This window comes from Aquarana catesbeiana, linkage group LG04 (genome assembly GCF_042186555.1).
Source record: "Aquarana catesbeiana isolate 2022-GZ linkage group LG04, ASM4218655v1, whole genome shotgun sequence".
NCBI lineage: Eukaryota > Metazoa > Chordata > Amphibia > Anura > Ranidae > Aquarana > Aquarana catesbeiana.
Window position 1 is genome coordinate 618573083 of NC_133327.1, and position 19317 is coordinate 618592399.

Consider the following 19317-nt stretch of genomic DNA (forward strand, 5'->3'; position numbering starts at 1 on the left):
TCTTCTGTCTCTCTCTCTCCTCTCTAAGCTCTCTCCTGTCTCTCTCTCTTATATCTCTTCTCTCTAATCTCTCTCTTGCCTCTCTTGTCATTCTCCTGTCTCTCTCACCTCTTCTGTCTTCTCTCATATCTTCTCTCTCTCTCTCATCTCTTTCTGGTCACTCTCTCTCATCTCTCTCCTGTCTCTCTCATTTCCTCTCTCTCCTGGTTCTCTCCTCTCTCTCTCTCTCTCTCTCTCTCTTGGCTCTCTCATCTCTTCTCTCTCTCCTGGTTTTCGCCTCTCTCTCTCTTTCATTTCTTCTCTCTCCATCTCTCTCCTGGTTCTCTCCTCTCTCTTTCCTGGTTCTCTCCTCTCTCTTGTCTCTTCTCTCTCTCATCTCTTCTCTCTCTTGTCTCTCTCATTTCCTCCCTCTCTTTGCTCTCTCATCTCTTCCCTCTCTTGGCTCTCTCATCTCTTCTCTCTCTTGGCTCTCTCATCTCTTCCCCTCCTGATTCTCTCCTCTCTCTCATCTCTTCTCTCTCTCATCTCTTCTCTCTCTCTTGGCTCTCTCATCTCTTCTCTCATCTCTCTCTCTCTCTCATCTCTCTCCTGTCTCCAGCAGTAGCAGCAGCCTGTCCTGTCCTCTGCTCCCCTCCCCCTCCTGTCGGTCTCTCCTCCCCTCCGCCGGGTGTGCCGGAGCCCGCAGTGTCCCCATCCTCCTCCTCCTCTTCTCCTCTCCTCCTCCTCCTCCCTCCTCTCCCCTCCTCCTCCTGCTCCTGTCCTGGTTGTGCTGGTGCGGAGCTGTGATGGCCGGGCGGCGGGTGTAGCGGGTGTAGAAGATGTCGGGGGAGGTGCGGTTGCGGCAGTTGGAGCGGTTGTTGGTGGACGGTGGAGCGGTGCGGGGCGGATGGATGAGTGTGGAGAGTCTGCTGGACTCGCTGCTCTGCCTGTACGATGAGTGCTGCGCCTCCCCGCTGCGCCGCGACAAGAACATCCACGACTACATCGAGTGGGGTGAGTCACCCGAACCGGGGGGATGGGACTGGGGGTCACTGCAGGGTCACCTGATCTGGGGTCACTTTGTGTTTTGGGGGTCACTGGCCTCTACTGATATTGGGGTACTCGTGCCTTTCTTGGGGTCACCCGAACAGGGTTCACATTGGGGTGATTAGCACTTGCATGCAGTGTCGATATTGGGGTGCTTGGACCATCATCCTTGGTGTCAACTAAGCTAGGGTCACATTGGGGTGACTGTCATGTATCAAGTGTTGCTTGATTTTGGGGTGTGTCAGCCATCCTTGGGGTCAGAAAAGGTGGTTGTCATGCTTGGGGTGTCTATTGACATTTGGTTGCTTGAACCTTCCTTGGTGTCACCTGAGCTGGGTTCAGATTGGGATGATCATCATCTTTTTAGGATGTTTTTTAATATTGGAATATTGGGGTGCTTTAACCTCCCATGGGGTCACTTTAGCTGGGGGTCACATTGAGATTACTATTGTGTGCTAGGGTTACGTTGGGGTGGCTGAGGTTTGGGGTGTTGATATTGGGGTACTTGGGCCATCCTTGGTATCACCTGATCTGAAGGGCACATTTGGGAAATTGTCATTTGTTTGGGATGTTTATGAGAGTGGTGGTCTTTGGCTATCCTTGGGGTCACCAGATTTAAGGGTAACATTGGGGCTGACATGTTTGTGTTGTCCACTGTTATTAGGTGGTAGGGATATCTAGGGGCCCCAGATTGGTTTCCCTCGGTATCTGGAGTGATTTCATACTTTTGGGGTTTTCATTTTTATTATTGATGTGTAGAGATTATGTTGAGGGTCGTCAGGGGGCATATAAGGTATGGTGGTCATCAGACCCGGGATCATTGTTTTTCTGGGGGAAGGGGGTCTGTTCTCATGTAGGGTGTTTACTTATAATAATGGGGCATCATCTGATCTGAGGTCATGTTGTATTTGGTGTGCCTTTCATGTGTGTGGGATCCTTTGTCATTTTTGAGAATTAGGAAAATAATGGGGCCATTGATCAATGTAGAAGACTATAGGAGAGGCCATGGTGTATTTGGGGGTGACTTTTGGGTATATTGGGGTTTACGCCTGTTATTTGGGTGTCAGGAGAGTTCTGGAGGTTGTATACCAATCAATTGGGGGGGGGGGGGGGTCCTCATTCATTTGAGATGACTTTGATTGGGATGTTTACAGTGCTCAATTCTGGGGTCACTAGGGGTTATATCAGAATGGGGGATGTCCTCAGACCCAGGGTCACTGCATATTTTGGATTATCAGGTCTTTACAGGAGTCAATAGGGTTCCTATTACAATCCTGGAGGTCGTATACTAGTAAGGGGTGCTATTGGTATTTAAGGTGACACGACTGAGGTGTTTACACTCCGTGATCTATTCTTGGGTCACCAATGGGGGTGTCCTCAGACCCAGGGTCACAGTGTATTTGGACTACCACGTATGTATGGTGTTTATTAAAGTTATTGGGGTGCCAGGACAATACTCACTTGAGTGTTCATTGGGCCTTATCAGGATGAGGGGTTACCAGACTCATTGGAGGGGAGGGCTGATGCCAAATCTAGGGTAATACATGAGGATGGAGCCTCAAGTAGGCCTTTTTGCATAATTTAATTAGCAGTAACCCATGTCAACAACCCTGAACGCAGCATTTATTGAAATCTGATTTTGTATGGTCGCTGGAGTCACAGTTTGATGTGTGTTGCCCCAAAATAGCGTCAAATAGGATGTAGCGATGCTTTTGGACCCTGTATGTACAAACTGGACCCTTCATCTGGTCAGGATGTATAAACAGCAGCAAACTGCTGGCTGACAGGTCATACTGGGACATGTAGTCCGCAAGCATTGGTAGAACAATTTCCTAATTGCTGATTGTTTCCCAAATGTCTAAAAAGGCCTTCTAATACTCGGACCAATGTTGGGGCACCTTGGGATCCCTCACATCTAATGGAAAATAATGGGAATGCTGGTGCTGTTAGTTCCTCTGCAGCTGATGGACCTCAGCATGTGTCACTGTGGCTTCTGCCGTTGCAGCTGGTTGTACCCTCTGGTGTTAGAAAGCAGTAAATGAACATGGTGCTGCGGTAATGAGGTGACATATGGTGCTCGAATGTATAATGACATTGTTGGTCAGCCTGTCACAGGACACTGTCACGTGTTGGGGCCTCTGAACTGGACATCAAAGGGACACCACTGTGCACATCAGAGTGAAAAAAGGGGCCGCTGGTTTACCATAGCGATCTTTGCATGCCAAGTGCTGCTTTTAATATTGAATTGATAAAATATATATATATAGATATAGATATATCTATATATATATATATAGATATAGATATACATCTATATATATACATCTATATCTATATATATATATGTATATATATATATATATATATATATATATATATATATATATATATATATCTATAGATAGATCTATCTATAGATAGAGATCTATATATATAGATATAGATAGATAGATTATTTTTATTTATATCAAATTTAAAATCACTTTGATCAGTTTGTTTTATTCAGCAAAGACAGTATCCCATAGCAACTGACCTTTCACTGGTCTGACTTCAGTAAACTAAGATCTGATTGGCTGCCCTGGGTTACTGCGCTTTGCACACTGCGTATCAAATAAGCTCACGTGAGTTTTTTTTTTTTTCCTCCTTTAAAGTGGTGACGACAAGCGTATAATAAGATGTCTGGCAATTCTTCATTTTTTCATCTTGGCTTAGAAAGTTGCTGGTTTGTGGTTGAGATTTTTCTTAGAGACTTAATGATATCATCTTATATTTATAGCTACGTGATCTTTGAATTGCCTGTAATATATAGAAGAGTGGAAGCCAATAAAACACAATCATTTTGCATTATCTTGCTAGCTCAGGTGAGCTTACAAATTTATAGCGTGTCTGGGTCTGTGGTTAGTCCTGCGGTGCATTTTGGTGCTGATGACAGAACAGACTGTTTATTTTTTGGGCACCTTTTTTGGTTGGATGCTTTTCTGCATGTAAAAATGCAAACACATGGAAAATTCCGTACCAGTAATTTCAGTGGCACTGTTCATACCAGCGTGTTTTACCATGCGGCTTTTTCGGATGTTCTGCATTCGCTTATAATCATGTGTGTTTATAAGAGCATCCTATAAAAGATATGAAAGATACAACATGTAAAATGCAAGTATAGTCTGGAAATACTTGTTCCTTTTTCTGTACCCGTACACATTAACGCAAGCCAATACTCATACCAGCATCTCTAAAACACAGTACTTGACAAAATACAGACTAGCACATTAATAAATGAATTATAATGGTGAATGAGCCTTTAAATATGGTATCAATACACTGTATCATGATAAATAAGCCAGTCGCTAAGTAGCAGCAGAGATTGGAACACACCCACAGTTTGCTGATTGGATAATGGAGACACCACATACTGATGAGCCATCATTTTGCTTTCTCCTCTTGTCAGTATATATGGTACTGCACAGCAGCAGAGCCTGACAGCTAGTGACAGTTTTCCCTCTCCCAGTTTGAGCCCTGTTGTAGTTGGCCCCTACATGAAACTGATATCTACATTTGGATATTTTTGCATATAAAGCTTTTAGCGTAGGGCAGCTGAGTTGTCAGGAGCGGCAAGCAGCTACCTGCACATGTTGCTGACTGCCAAAAAGGCAGAAGGATTTACTAAAACTGCAGAATGCAAAATCTGGTGCAGCTCTGCATAGAAATCAGCTTTTAGTGGTGGTAAATTCTGTTTCACCACTTGTATCTACAGGTAAGCCTATAATAAGGCTTACCTGTAGGTACTGTGAATATCACCTAAACTTGCACAGTTTAGGAGATATTCAGAGTGCATGCAGCCGATGACATCACTGGCGCATGCGCTCTGATGGTCTGACATACAGTGCCAGAAACGGCAGCTCCCACACGCATGCGTGAGAGTGACGTCATCACGCCCCTGGCCACTCATGTAGTCGCAGGCCGTGAACCCAGAAGAAAGACCTGGGGATGATGTCAGCCCTCTTAGCGGTGGAATCGCGGGGTTGGACTTTGTTCTAAGGTAAGTTTCTCATAATGTGCTAGTGTGCGATGCATACTAGCACATTATAACATTGCCTTGCAGGAATTTTTTTTTTTTTTTCTCTAACCACCTACAGTTTACTATTGCTTTAATTGAACAAGCTGAAGTTAGATCAATGTCCGTGTTCAGTTTTAGCAGGGGGGGGGGGGGGGGCTGTCAGGATGTATGGGGCCCTCATGATTTCGAAACAGCAGTCCTGACTTTCATCATTCATGGTCTTCTGCAAATGCTAACTGCCTGGCTGTTTGGATTGGCTTTTTTGAGCCAAAGATCTGGAAAGAGCCTGATATAAATAAAATAAAAATGGCTTCACTATTCTTGTTCTGAGAATTGAAGCCATGGACATCACAGCCAGTCAATGGGCATTTTCAGAAGTGTACGATGGCATCTCTCTTGTAGTAGGCCTATAATAGGTCTGCAATTCCTCCTTTGATGATTAGTGGTCATATAGGTCCCCCTCTAGCTGTCTGTTGGTGGTTTAGACCTGCTTTTTGTTTGATGCAGATTTGACGATACAGCATATTATTTACACCTCCAGGATTGATCAGAGAAGAAGATGAACTTTACAAAAAAAAAAAAAATGGAATAATGGCCATACTTATGTACTACAGGAAATAGCATGAAGTGATCCACATTATATATCAGTAACCGGCTTATAATAGTCTGTAGTCCAGCCTAAGGTGCTGAACGCTGATTTCTGATTGGCTGTTAAGCCTCAAGACAGCCGGATTTGCATGATTCAAACATTTGCTGTTGATGTTGAGTGCTCAGTGAATGATCTGTGTTGTAGATCTTTGTATCAGATGAACAAAAACTTTGTAACAGATTGTAACAGTATGATCTGATCTGATATGTCTCTGGCTGGCTTAGAGGCCCACTAGAGTGAAGAATGTGGAATTCTGGTATACTTGTAATGATAGGCATTTTATTATATATTTCTCCCTATGCGCATGCAATGTAAGTTTTCCAACAAAAGTGACAGTTAACAGTGCAAACCATATAACACTGCCGTACAACAGTCACCTTATATTCATATCAGCCTTGATGAAAAAGCCTGTAGCTTTAGCTGGTTAAAAAGTGTTAGCTGGATGTTTGTTGCTTACTTTCTCTTCCCACTGGCATAAGAGGAACATACACAGTGCTCTCACCAACAGTTTCCAATCACCATTTATGAAGGAGGGAAACTGGTGGGCAAGGGCTTCCAATCATGTTATTGCTACAACAACCAGTCACAGTGGTCACATGATCAGGAACCTTTTTTTTTTCACTAACTGTCTTTTCAGAGCTTCTTAAAGGTCTGGCTGAAGGTGTAAAAAGTCCATTTCATGCCTATATTAGACCTATCTGTCCACAGAATGACAACGCTGCTGTGCAATTTCACTGCAGAATAAACAGTGTTGTCACCTTGTTGAAGGAAGCGGAGCATCAATGGATCTACTACCAAGATGAAACATGTAATAAAAATATGTTATAAGGAGGACTCTGAAAAGCAAAAACTGCTGTGTTAATGCTACTGACAGTCTACATCATATACTGTGCGTCATTTTGTGCCCCTAGTGATACTTTGGGGCATACTTATAAGACATTGAATGTAACATTCACCAAACAATCAGTGCGGGTCAATCTTCCATTTGTTTTAAATTACAGTGATGATTCGTCACCAGTGAAAGTCACATGCACAGCTGTATAAATGCTGTATGTTCCTTTAAAGTGACATTAAATGATCCTTATTCTCCAAAAATAATCCATACACGTGCTTCTTAAAGTGGTTCTTCACCCTACTGCAGCTGCTGACTTTAAAAAAAAAAAAGGGACACTTACCAGTGGTGGCCCATCCATTAGGGCCGTACGGGCGCCACCCCCCACCCCCCCATCCATTGCTTCCGGCCCCCTGATCTACATACAGGGCGCCGGACCATGGATTCCAATGGGGGGGGGAGTTTGAAGCACGTGATTAGAGCCAGAGGCTCTAATAGGCTTCAGAAAAGGGTGGGCTCAGGGCGCAGAGCACTACGTTCCGAGCCCACCCAGTTGTGTGACAATAGAGAATGTATATTTGCTATCGCCACACTGATCCTCCTCCCCGCTAATCAGGAAGTGGGTCTTGAGACCCGTCAACCGATTGGCTGAAAGGACGGGCAATCCTATTGGACACCTAGGAAGAGGAGGAGGGAGGAGCTGCACGGCGGAAGCCTCTGTGATGCAGAAGTGAAGGAGAGGACACAGGGGCTGCTGCCTGCCACACGTACGTGCCCCTCAACCTGCCCGCCCACAACCTAAATGGGATAAGTGCCGGACTTGATGGGGGGGGTCGGTGCCACCACCCGGGGGGGGGTTGTGTGCTGCCCCCCCCAAAAAAACACCAGCCGCCACTTACCTGTCCAAGGATTCAGCGCTGTCCTCACTCAAGACAGTAATTCACTGGTCCTCGGTCCCCGGCACAGGCATGTTAACTATGGTCAGCCAGCTGCCCACTGTGCATGCACAAGACTCGCTGCGCTTTATGAAGCCTCCAGGGATGTATGATGTGTCCCAGAAGGCTGCGGTTAGGGAGGGGGGAGAATAACTACCGGTGGATCCGCAGCATCGATCTGAGTGGGTATCTGAAGTTCTGCTTTAGGGCCCTTTCACACTGGGGCGGTTTGCAGGCGCTATTGCTCTAATAATAGCGCCTGCAAACCGACCCAAAAGTGCCGCTGCTGTGTATCCAGTGTGAAAGCCCCGAGGGCTTTCACACTGGAGCGGTGCGCTGGCAGGACGGGAAAAAAAGTCCTGCCAGCAGCATCTTTGGAGCGGGGAAGGAGCGGTGTATTCACTGCTCCTTCTCCGCTCCTGCCCATTGAAATCAATGGGACAGCTCGGCTATACCGCCGGCAAAGCGCCTCTGCAGAGGCGCTTTGCGGTGGTTTTTAACCCTTTCTGGAGAGAAGTTTTACCCCCCGCTAGCAGCCGAATACTGACTGTAAAGCGCCGCTAACAATAGCGGCGCTTTACCGCCGACGCCGCTCCCGCCCCAGTGTGAAAGGGGCCTTAATAGACCTGTAATCTATATTTCATAAAATTGTTTCCTATTGTGTTTTCCTGCCTCCATGTTTGCCTGCCTCCTTGAGCTCCTGAACCTTTTCTCCTCACTTCCCTTTATATGGAACAAGCTGTGGAGGTTAGTTGGGATATTGTGCACTGCTCTATGCACTCTACAAATCCTATAATTCATTTCAGGAGTGAGCAAGAGAGGGTGGCTACATTCCTGCATACAGTGGGATCATGGAGAACGTAGCCACCCTCTAACAGGAAGTCAGATCACAGCAGAAAGGAAAGTGGAAATTAGGGGGAGGCTGAGAGCAATAGAAATTACTTTTATGAGTTAAGAATACATTTTGAATAGATTTTCCTTTTAAAACCAGAGTTTAGTGTCACAATAAAGAAATCTTCACATTGTAGAATTATTTTGTTTTTATATTGAGCCTAAGCTGCTCTGTCCCTCCAAGATGACTTTCAGTGCCGGTTCACACTAATGCGAATTTGTTGCGTTACAAAAAGCCTAGATTTGCATGTCCTCCAAAAACACACTGGGGTAGATTTACTAAAACTGGTACACTTAGAATCTGGTGTAGCTGTGCATGGTAGCCAATCGGCTTCTAACTTCAGCTTGTTCAATTAAGCTTTGACAATAAGCTGATTGGTTTCTTTGCAGAGTTGCACCAGATTTTGCACTCTCCAGCTTTAGTAAATAAACCCCATTGTGTTTAATGACATTTGTTTACACATCTGTGTGTTGCGATTGCTATGAGAATGCGGCAACAAAAAGGGTCCTGTGTGAGTTTACTGTGTTGCGATTTTCCTCTCCATAGATATCAATGGAAACCAACATGAAATCGCATCTTCTCTTCAGATGTGTGCGACTACTGCCTTTTCTTTGTAGATTTTTACATGTTTCCCCCTTGCAGAAACCACAGCTGTGCCCAATCCCATCTGAAAATGCATTAAATTTGCATTACAACGCCACTGTCTTTAGCACAAATCTCAGCGCACAATTGCACTGAACGCCAGCAAAAATCAGAATGAGAATCGCACTCATTCGCATCGCATAAATGTGATCCCAGACTCATTTCCAAAACAAAATCATTTCTTTGATCATGCTGATTTTTACCATAATTGTTCTGCTTTTCTGTACTATAAAACCAAAGCTATTCGATTTCCAAAATGACCGAAAATGGCTGCGTTTGGTCACTGATTTCTGTGTTGACTCTCACCAGCCTCCTCCCGCTCTGCTCGTATCGCCATCACCAACAGTGGCGTCATTGTGCGCGATGATGATGGTACAACGATCTTGGAAGCTCATAATTGTCGGCAATCATCCATGGTTTGGAAATTTTGTTGCAGTTTTCTGTATGACTTGGGCTTTAAGAGATGCAATTTAATAACAGATGATTGTCACAGTAAAAGAAAACCTGTTGCAATAATTGTTTTGTATTTTTTCCATTTTGTTTTGAACTTCTGGTTGGTGGAGCCTTTGTAGCACTGTGCTAGGTTGTACAAACAGTCTTTTTACTGTGATAAATAAGTAGTAGTTCTAGATTTATTTGTTTTGAGCTGTCATGCAGATCAGTGCTGTGTTTTATAAAGAGTGCTTTTGTTATTTTTATGAGCTGTATTTTTGTTTAACCTTTTTAATTTGGCTTTGATGGGGTCGTGTTTCAGGACTGGGTTAGGTTTTGTGTATTGTGTTTATTACAGGCCTGTGCTCCAACATAGAATCAAATGTGTCCATAAACCTCTGTATTGAACTCACAAGGTAATGACACTTCAAATCTTACAATTTAAATGATCTGTTATTAAATTGTAGCTCTTAGGGCCGATTCACACCACATACAGTGCAGTGCGTTTTTGATCTGCTGCAAAAATGCAAGGACTGTAGTTAACATGGTGTCCAATGGCCCTAGTTCACACCAGTGCAGTGCATTCCAGTGCAGTCAACAAACGTAGAACATGCTGCATTTTTTTCTGCATGGAACATGGCAAAATGCATCAAAAATGCAGTGGCATGCATTAAAGTGGAACTTTACCCATAACAACCTGATAAAAAATAATGTTCTTTAGCATGGAACATACATTCCACAATACAGGCATACCCCACTTTTACGTACACAATGGGGTTTATTTACTAAAGCTAGAAAGTGCAAAATCAGGCTCACTTCTGCATAGAAACCAATGAGCTTCTAACCCCAGCTTGTTCAATTAAGCTTTGGTAATAAAACCTGGAAGCTCATTGGTTTCTATGCAGAAGTGAGCCTGATTTTGCACTTTCTAGCTTTAGTAAATAAACCCCATTGCGTACATAAAAGTGGGGTATGCCTGTAATAATTATGCTACCAAAATATTGTGTGCTGTAAATTGCCTCCAGCACTGTTCCTGTTTCTTCTTGCTGGAGGCCGCCATTTTGCTGAAGCCCAAACCCCCAGCTTTAAATCAAAAAGTGGAACTAAACCCATTGATTTTTACCAGTTTTAAAAAAAGTTTGATGTGATTGTGTCCTCAACCAAACATAGCATCAAATGGCTGGTGTCATAACTGATCACATGTGCAGCACCATGGCAGTTGCAGTTCAAACAGAAGCAGCTTCCTTGGCTGTAAAGGATAGAAGGGTTTAATTCCACTTTAAAGTGGTTGTAAACTCTCAAAAAAAAAAACAACTTGCAAGACAAAGGCATAATGAACTAGTATGCATCGCATGCTAGCTCATTATGAAATGCTTACCTTAGATCAAAGCTGTTGCAGTTGTCCCCGCACACAGCTGTGACCGGTGACATGTCCCCCGGAATTATTTCCAGGTTTGCGGGCTCTGGCGCTGTGATTGGCTCGAGCCACGATGATGTCACTCCCGTGCTTGCGTGCAGGAGCTGCCAGTCACGGCACAGCTCCTAAAGAAACAACACGAGCGAGCAGTTTCTTCAGTGCGCATAAGCTCATGAAATCGGTACATGCAGATAAAGTGAATATCTCCTAAACGGTGCACATTTAGGAGATATTCTTGGTACCTACAGGGGTTTAGGTAAGTAAAAGGGGGGCTCTGGGGGCTGCTGCACTACGGAAGGTTTTTCACTTTTAATGCATAGAATGCATTAATCTGAAAAACCTTGAGGGTTTACAACCCCTTTAACCTTAAATAAGAACATGTGTGTTCCAGTGCGTTTTTAGTGTGTTCCAGTGCGTTTGATGTGTTTCACAGCGTTCCAGTCCAGAGCAGGAAAAATACAGCAAGTTCTACTTTTTTTCTAGAACTGGAACTGCAAGTACTGGTGTGAACTATGCCATTGAAAACCATATAATCTATTTTCCATGCATTTTTGATGTATAAAAAAAACGCACTGGACTGCACATGGTGTGTACTGGCCCTAAAACAAAAAAACAAAACCGAAAACTTTGGCAACATTGAGAGAAAAAAAACGGCACACGTGTAAAACGCATCAAAAACGCAGCAGAACACCAAGTGACCAGATGCAGAAACGCACTTGGTTCCTTAAAGTCTAAGCCATTGATGATTGCTGACCTATGACTTTAAATGTGAATTTATGGGATTAATTAATGGAATCAATAATGCACCTAGGGAAAAAGAATCCCCTGAGAGAGTACAACATTGAGGGTACAGTGTTAGCCAGCACTACAGAAGAAAAAGAATTAGGGGGTACATATTTCAGGTGATTGCAAAATGAGCAAACAGTGTGACCAGGCAGTAGGAAAAGCGAATAGAATTCTAGGATACATCACTAGAGGGATCACCAGCAGGAGGAAGGAGGTCCTGATTCCTCTATATAAATCTTTAGTGAGTCCTCATTTAGAATACTGTGTCCAGTTCTAGAGACCTCACTTACACAAAGATATTGATCAGATAGAATGAGTCCAGAGATGGGTAACAGAAATGGGGAAATGTTTTATTCCCCAAACCTATCGAGAGCGACTTCAGGAACATAATATGTACAGTCTGGAGGAAAGAAGGGAAAGGAGAGACATGATAGAAACCTTTAAATACATCAAGGGGGTGAATAGGGTTCAGGAGGGCAGTTTTTTCAATATGAAACCAAAATCAAGAACGGGTACATGACTTCAAACTGACTGGAGGAAAGTTCAAAACGAATCTTAGAAAGTATTATATTATTGAAAGGGGTAGTTGATGCTTCCAGCAGAGTTAGTGAGACAGTAATGCCTCGTTTCCACCGAGCGGATCGGTTCGGTACGGTACGCTATTTTGGGTGTTTCCATTACATACAACCGAACCGAACCGCTCCATTCAGGGTCCTGCTTCAGATGTGGGGCCATAGAAAATGGAACGGTTTGGTTAGGGCGGAGCTACGATACATTCCACTGATTGGCGAACATGTGACGCCACGCTAGGCATTTTTTCTAAACCCATGTATGGCCCCTGTTAGTCCGACTTGCAGTGGAAATGCTCACCTGAATAGGCCGGACCATTCTAGGCCTTCCAAACTGTACCGACCCTAAACCGATCCGATCGGTTGAAACGAGGCATAAATGGCTTCAGACATAGATCTATACTGAGGAATTAACGAAAAACAAAACAAAAAAAATGGGAAGACTCGAGTCAAAGCACCACTCGTTCTTTTTTTGCCGTCACTTTTCTATGTTTTTATAGTCTGCTTCGGACAAGAAGGCAAAAATAAAAATTAATTAAAAAAGGCACAATCTCAATGGGCCACATGGTCCTTATCTAACATTGTTTGTTTCTCCTGATCACCTGACCAGAACCAACACATTGGTCACTTGGTTTGTGCAGTAGAAAAGTGTCTTTGTAAGGGACATTGGCAAATGTTCATGGTAGGGCCACGAACTAACCAGCTCTGCCTGATCACTAGCTCCCCAAGGTCTTCTGCTCAAAACTCAACACTCAAGATGAAGAATCTCATGTTTCTTAATGAATCCCTTAACACCTAAGCATTGCGTTACTTGTTGCCTGTCACATGAAGCTTGAAAAATTATTGCACATTTTGAACCCCAACGAGAGGGAGTGCTTGAAAAACCCTTTAAATTGCATGTTTATGCACATTTTTTTCAAGTGTTCTCATTTAAAAGTCTTTGGGGCCAAAAATGCACAATTCTCCTCCTGTACCACAAGTTATGCTCTAAGTACTGGGTGGAGGTTGTTCAATTAAAAAAAAATGCAAATCCAGTATAAAAGTATAGGTCTATCTTACGGGGAATATCTCATGCGAGAATAATGGAGGATGCCATCGCTCTCCTTTTGAGGTTACTAATTCCATTGCTTTTATGCTGGTGCTTTGGCCTCAATGCTGACTGAGTAGCTGGCCTGAAGCAAGTACAGAGGTAAGGAACTCAGAAATAAATCTTTATAAATCCACAATTTCATTAGGATTCCCTGGTGAGCCTGCCATGAAAGTCCCTGGACAGGCACGTTGAGTTATGAGGTGACAGCGGTCTTCGAAATGTGCTCCTGCATTGTCGCCCTATCACATGCACCCTCAGTGGAGACTACTAGAAGCCCTGCTGGCACACATTGCACAGACACGGTCCACCATTATCATTACCAGGAAACCAGTCCAATGGCACGTAACTGACCTTATAGACAGGAAGTTGCTGAAAGAAGCTGTACGCGATAGGGAGCACTGAGATTGAAAATTTTTTAAGTGTGTATTTTATGAATAAAAAAATGTCAGTTGATCATACAGAGTGTTTTAGTGAACTAAATACCATTCAGTTATCCTTGTTAAAAAGTACATAAATATATACACACTATATTGCCAAAAATATTGGGCTGCCTGCTTTTACACGCACTCAAACTTTAATGGTATCCCAGTCTTAGTCCGTAGGGTTCAATATTGAGTTGGCCCACCCTTTGCAGCTATAACAGCTTCAACTCTTCTGGGAAGGCTGTCCACAAGGTTTAGGAGTGTGTCTATGGGAATGTTTCTTCATTCTTCCAGAAGAGCATTTGTAAGCTTAGGTACTGATGTAGACAAGAAGGCCTGGCTTGCAGTCTCCACTCGAATTCATCCTAAAGGTGTTCTATTCGGTTGAGGTCAGGGCTCTCTGCAGTCCAGACAAGTTCCTCCACCGCAAACTTGCTCATCCATGTCTTTATGTAGCTTGCTTTGTGCACTGGTGCGCAGTCATGTTGGAACAGGAATGGGCCATCCCCAAACTGTTCCAAAGTTGGGAGCATGAAGTTGTCCTAAATGTCTTGGTATGCTGACGCTGTAAGAGTTCCCTTCACTGGAACTAAGGTGTCAAGCCCAATCCCTGAAAAACAACCCCACACCATAATCCCCCCTCCCCCAAATGATTTGGACCAGTGCACAATGCAAGGTCCATAAAGACAAGGATGACCGAGTTTGAGGTGGAGGAACTTGATTGTCCTGACCTCAACCCAATGGAACACCTTTGGAATGAATTAGAGCAGAGACTGCGAGCCAGGCGTTCTTGTCCAACAACAGTGCCTGACACCACAAATGCGCTTCTGGAAGAATGGTCTGACATTCCCATAGACACACTCCAAACCTTGTGTACAGCCTTCCCAGAAAAGTTAAAAGCTGTTATAGCTGCAAAGTGTGGGCCAACTCAATATTGAACCCTACAGACTAAGACTGGGATGCCATTAAAGTTCATGTGCGTGTAAAGGCAGGTGTCCACAACTTTTGGCAATATAGTGTATATAGTACAGTACAGTATATTTCAGTTAAGGTTTGTATCTGCCTTTAGGAAGACCCAGCCAGGCAATAAGCATTTTCAGCATTTGGCAGCCCAACTATGTCTCTAATGGCAAAGTCACTTTAAGAGTATTTCCGGGAGCAAGTGAAACCAATTACTAATCTTCTCTGCTGCATGCTTGTCCTATGTCAGGGACTGTATTGGATGAGCATGGCAGCCTGTCATCTAGTATTTTCAGGAGGATGACTGCATTTCCAGCCTGTCCTTTAGCAGTTCCAGTCAAGATCATCCTGCCAGTGCTGCAAAGCACATTGACTCTCAATAAGCTCTCTCTCTTTCTCCCTGTTTCCTGTCTCTACCAGCGTGCTGTGCACTGACTAGATCTCTGTAGCTAAGTGGCATTATCATCCGCGGCAGATGTCCCACTTACGGCGAGTCACAGAAGGACACCGCAGACCAGTAAGCTATGGATTCCCTGGCACACTCTGCCAGCGAGGGGCTTAGTGTCTGGTCATAGGGGGGTTCTCGGACCTCCAGTCCCGTATGTCACTTGACATTGACGAGCCCTTGGCGGTGTTTTACGACGTAGTGATTTGGGGACAGCGTACGCCCGTCTCACCCGCCTGCTCCTGCGTTCATTTGTTGACCTTTTCTCAAACCTTCCACATGGCGTGTGCATTTGTAAACATTGATCTGGTGAATGGGCTGCTTATGGGTGTACGCTGCATGAGTCTTTCTTCCAGCCGTCCTCGTATGATGAAAGGGTTTATTAGTAGTATAACGCATCGAAGGCTTCAGGATCAAAGTGTCCCTTTCCAGTGAAATCCTCATGGATGTGACTCTGCGGTTTTGTAAAGGGGAGACTGTAATTGATTTGCATTTTTCTAGTTCTATGTAATTGTGATCAGTTCAGTGTGTGTCACCTTGTCAGTTATGGTTAATGTTGTAAACACCTTGTTTTTGTTGTACAGTATGTAATCACATCTGTTCATGGGGGTGGCCATATTTGTGCATTCTATATGCAGGCTCTGCTTCCTTTATAGTAATGATGCATTACTGCTCCTCTCTCTCAGTACAAGTCAAATGTAAAGGGTTAGTTCACCTTTTCAGGACAAAAAAGAAGGTGAACTGACACCATACACCCTTCACTACCTCCTGGTCCCCCCTGTACTTACCTCCATGGGTGATGATCTGTCAGTGCCCATGCAGTCTATACAGTAGTCTGAGGGTTTGAAATCCCCTGGAGATCCTGGGATGGATCAGAGCGATTCTGATTAGTCGTTGCCGGGATCATCGCTCTGATCCCTCCCAGAAGCTCTGCAGAAAGAAAAGGGAGAAGAGCAGGGATTTCTGCTACATGGATGCATGGGCACTGACGGCTCGTCACCCATGGAGGCAAGTAGAGTGGGGAAGTATATTGGGGTGTACATTGGTAGTTCACCTTTTCATTTTTTTTTTTTAAACTTACACTTTAAGCTTCATTGGCAGAACCCAATATAATTTAGTATTGCCAAAGCAATAGGGGAATTATTATGGGTTGAAATGTGGGGTGGTAAGAATCAGACCTAAGCAGTTATTAGACCTAGGCCATTATTAATAAACCTAGACCATAATTGGGACTAGATGATAAAAGAAAGAGAATAGGAGCTGAGTCCAGGAATGTTATCAGTTTGGGGAATAGTAGAAAGGGGGTTAATGTAGAGCTGGATGATTTTCTCAAAAAAAAAAAAATCTGCGATTTATAAAAAAAAAAAAAACTTTTTTTTTTTGGACACTGCACCAGTCCTGAGGAGCTGCGGGCAGGAGTTTTTAGGAGAGGCCACGGCTTCATCCTAGTCCGCGGCGTCTGGCCTCGCGGACTAGGCCGAAGCCACGGCCTTACCTAAAAACTCCTGCCTGCAGTTCCTCAGGACCGGCGTGGTGTAAGCGCTGGTCCTGGTGAAAAAAAAAAATCTAAAAAAATCGATTTGCTTAAATTTTGAGTCGATTTGACCTCTCAACTCAATTCAAGATTTAAATCAATTTTTCCCCAGCCCTAGGTTAATGGCTTTGTCCATGTAGCGGATATATAAATTCACAATTATTCAGGTTCCTTTTAGTCTTATACTGTATGCTATAACATATTGCGCAGCTCTTTTCACCATCAGCGCCTTTTCCCCCAGTGGACTGTGGAGTTCTCTCCTCTTCTATAGTTGTGAAGTCTGTGATTCAAGACTCAATTAGGTTCCAGTAGATATAAGAGAGTGTTTGTTAAATTATATCTTAAGCTGATCTATTGGGAAAAGAAACATCTTTCCCTGCAATGGAATTCTCCGGCACTCTAAAGGTTTAAGGCGTTTTTTTTTGCCAAGTGTACCTGTAACAAGGGATTTTTACTTGGCTAATCCCACATTCCGGCAGGCTCCCTCCAAGCTGTAATATCGACCCTTGCAGCCTCTTTTCTAAGGTGTTTCAGTGGTCACTGTGATGTCATCAAGTACATAGCAGGGTCAATAGCCTTGCATTGTATGTAAGGAAGCTCAAAAACAAACTGACAGCTCCAGTCGGCTGTACAAACGATCCAACATTAGTACAGCGATCTCCCCTGCTGTTCTTTTGTGTTCTTATAGGGGGATGGTTGGAGCAGCTGCCTTATGCACAGGCCAAATGTCAGCTGGTTTTTATTGATCCGGCCGATGTCGCCCGTGTGTACGGGGCTTTAGCATAAAGGAGCATTTTAGGGCGCTGTGATTGGTCATTTTTGCATTTGTGGGCTGCTTAAAAGAGATTGTACTGAAGTTGGGAATCGGCAACAAAATAAAATGCCATGACAAGTAAGCTAGACGGACACATGGTCACCTTCTTGAAATCATCAATCTCAAAAATTAGGCTTGAAAATTTTCAGTTTGCTGCTATCATTTTTTTTTTATGAGCTCTAAACATTCTTTTGACTCTTGTGTTGATACAGTATGTGTTGATACAGAATCCTTTCATCACCAGCCTGAGCTTATCATGACAGGTACTCGGTATTGGTGCACGGCTTGTGCCCTTGATGGCAGTGAATGAGTTTGTAGTCCCTTAGGAGGAGATTTCCCCTCTGCAGTGTGCAGACAGTTGTAGAACATCTTCCTGTATGAGGTGTTTGTTGCAGGCCTGAAGGTAGCCGGTTGGGGTTGGTGAGTCATACCACGTCCTTTTGGATGGGGAGGAGGAGGAGGATGGAGAGGAGGAAGGATGCTGCAGGGGTGAGCGGTGTGATGGCGCTCAGGAGGAAGAGCGGAGTCCTGCTCGGCTTACCATGGCCTCCTGATTCTGCACTGTCAACAGCATGTCTTGCTTGAGGGAAGGGGGGGGGGTGTACTCATTAATGCAGAGAGCTCTGTGTTTAACCTCTCTGCTGCGAGGTCTCAAGAGCACCGTGCCAGGCCTGCTACGCCATGTTGGCATTAACCACCGTTAGGGAAATCCACGCTGGCAAGGTGCATGGCTTCTGTTAACACACATTAACCCATTCTGTCCTGAGAAGGATGAGATGATCCTGCCATTAATTACACTATTCTCCCTGGTGATGTAACAATATTTCAACATTACTTGGAATAATCATATCATGAAAGGCCTAACAAAAGGCATCTAGCAAGCCCATGAAAGTGCAAGGACTGCTTATCTTGCTGCTCCCTATGTAAAAAAAAATGACGTATTATTAAAAATTATTATTACAAATTACATATGTAAAAATTTTTTTCATGAAAACAATAAAGAAAAATGTAAAAAATACACCCCTTACATTCTGCTTTACGATGCTCTCGTCTAGGCAAGGGTAACGTCACTAAATCTTTGTGCAGGATCCTGGGAAAGTGAAGGATTACAAATCCTGCAAAAAGAAGCTCCTGAAAGTGCTGGATCAAGATTATGGATCTTCAGCTTTCCCAGCATCCCGCAGTGATGTCACCGGCGCTTACATTTTCATTTTTTTAATTGCTTTCATTTCAGGCCCATTAACATCTCAGTGATGCGTTGTGTTAACGAACACTTGTTATTGTGTCTCATTTTGAATGAGCTGCCAAAGCGCTGCGACACGGGTCCCACGCACTGTACGTTTTTGATGCGCTGCCCACTACTGTACTGTGTGAAAGGTGTCACTATGCACTGCAGTATGCAACAATACATGTGTTTTACCACAGACTACCATGACTCATGGATGTTACAGGCCCTACATGTTTTACATGGGGTCTGGAGGCTGCAAGATAACCATAAGTAGCCTCAAAGATGGATAATGAGAAAATCCGGTTGGTCGCACGTCTAAAATCGCTAGATTCTGACTGTGCTGATGGGGGTATTCCTCCCGTGGAGCCAATGTGTTCTTCCGGCAAGGGGGCAGGGGAGCCGTTCCCGCAGGGAGAACACAGTGATTACTGCTAGCGGCTATTATAATCACAAGCAAAGACTTGCAGGCTGGTTGTATCCAAGTTGATCGATCGATCAACTTGGGTATGTTCTGTAAATTTTATAGATGGGCAACTCCTATCCACATATTGATTAGTGGTTCAAAATTAAATAACTACTTTTTGGAAAGA

The 19317-nt window shown here is 44.0% G+C and overlaps 1 protein-coding gene across 5 annotated transcripts in view; it reads left to right on the forward strand.

Annotated features, from left to right (window-relative positions):
* Window positions 1-668: 668 nt before the first annotated feature.
* The window catches only part of CDC42BPA (CDC42 binding protein kinase alpha), a 360647-nt gene continuing 341998 nt past the window's right edge, over window positions 669-19317 (forward strand). For 3 of the 5 annotated variants that reach the window (XM_073628296.1, XM_073628295.1, XM_073628298.1), the window contains exon 1: window positions 669-993. In XM_073628296.1, coding sequence (XP_073484397.1) covers window positions 819-993 — 175 coding nt within the window. In that variant the 5' untranslated portion in view covers window positions 669-818. The remainder of the gene's footprint in view (window positions 994-19317) is intronic. The other 2 variants (XM_073628297.1, XM_073628299.1) reach the window with 2 other exon arrangements.